This window comes from Eimeria tenella, genomic scaffold (assembly GCF_000499545.2).
Source record: "Eimeria tenella Houghton genomic scaffold, Eth_scaff396, whole genome shotgun sequence".
NCBI classification, from domain to species: Eukaryota; Apicomplexa; class Conoidasida; order Eucoccidiorida; family Eimeriidae; genus Eimeria; species Eimeria tenella.
Window position 1 is genome coordinate 1 of NW_013544872.1, and position 1,185 is coordinate 1,185.

General features: G+C 61.7%; 1 protein-coding gene across 1 annotated transcript; it reads left to right on the forward strand.

Annotated features, from left to right (window-relative positions):
* Window positions 1-229: 229 nt before the first annotated feature.
* ETH_00028555 (uncharacterized protein) lies at window positions 230-655 on the forward strand (the record flags this gene model as incomplete). Its single annotated transcript, XM_013379783.1, has 1 exon — window positions 230-655. One exon carries the CDS (start codon window positions 230-232, stop codon window positions 653-655), a length of 426 nt encoding a protein of 141 aa, XP_013235237.1.
* Between the last annotated feature and the right edge of the window lie 530 nt (window positions 656-1,185).

Here is a 1,185-nt window from a genome sequence, read left to right on the forward strand (position 1 = left end):
AGCCAGCTAGCTAGCTAGCTAGCCAGCTAGCCACTACCCAGCCAGCCAGCTAGCCAGCTAGCTAGCCAGCTAGCTAGCCAGCTGGCGAGCCAGTAGCCAGCTAGCTAGCCAGCGCTTGCCCAGCTAGCCCGCTAGCTAGCTAGCTAGCTGCGGTGCTGCTGCGCAGGACTTCGGGTACTTCATTCCGGGCCATGGGGGAGTGACGGACCGCTTTGACTGCCAAGTGGTGATGGGCCTTTTTACATTTCTTTATCAAAAGACTTTTGTGCCTCAAGTGGGAGAAGCAGAAGCAGCAGCAAGAAGAACTGCGCAGCAGCAGCAGCACCAGCTGCAGCAGCTGCTGCAGCGCTCCAGGCGCCGCGCCCGCAGCCCGCGGGCCCGCGCCGCCAGCCCCGAGCCCGGCAGCAGCAGCGGCGAAGACGCAGCAGCAGCAGCAGCAGCAGCAGCAGCCGGCGACGAAGAGCCAGCTAGCTACTGCGCAACGGACGACGCTGCAGCTAGCTGCGCCGACAGCCAGCTAGCTACCATTGAAGACCCTGCTGTCAGCAAACTCCTTGCTGCAGCACAAGATTTGTCGCTGCAGCAGCTTGCTGCGCTGCAGCAGGCCCTCGAAGCCGTCGCTGCAGCAAAAGCAGCAGAACCGGAGGGCGGATGAGCAGCAGCGCCGGCAGCGGCAGCAGCAGCAGCAGCAACACCGGTGCTGCTGCTGGGACCCTCCCCGCTGCAGGCAGCGAGCAGGAGCCGTGCAGCTGCTGCACCTGCACGCCGCTGCTGCAGCAGCAGCTGCTGCTGCTGCAGCAGCTGCTGCTGCTGCACCAACTGCAGCGCTGGCTGCAGCAGCTCCGTGGCTGCAGTCCAGCAGCAGCCGCTGCTGTTACTTCTGTTGCTGCTGCTTCTGCAGCTGCTTCAACTGCAGCTGCTGCTGCAGCGGCCGCGACAATCAGTAGCAGCAGCAACTGCTGCAGCAACTGCTGCGGCAGCAATTAGCTGCCCCACCTGCTGCTGCTGCACAACTACGACTTCACAAGACACATGTTTTCTTGAAGACTGAGCTATTGTTGCAGAATAGCTAGCTAGCTAGCTAGCTAGCTAGCTAGCTAGCTACTTGGCTGGCTAGCTACTTAGCTAGCTGGCTGTGTAGCTAGCTAGCTAGCTAGCTAGCTACAGGCACAGCGTGAAGAGCAC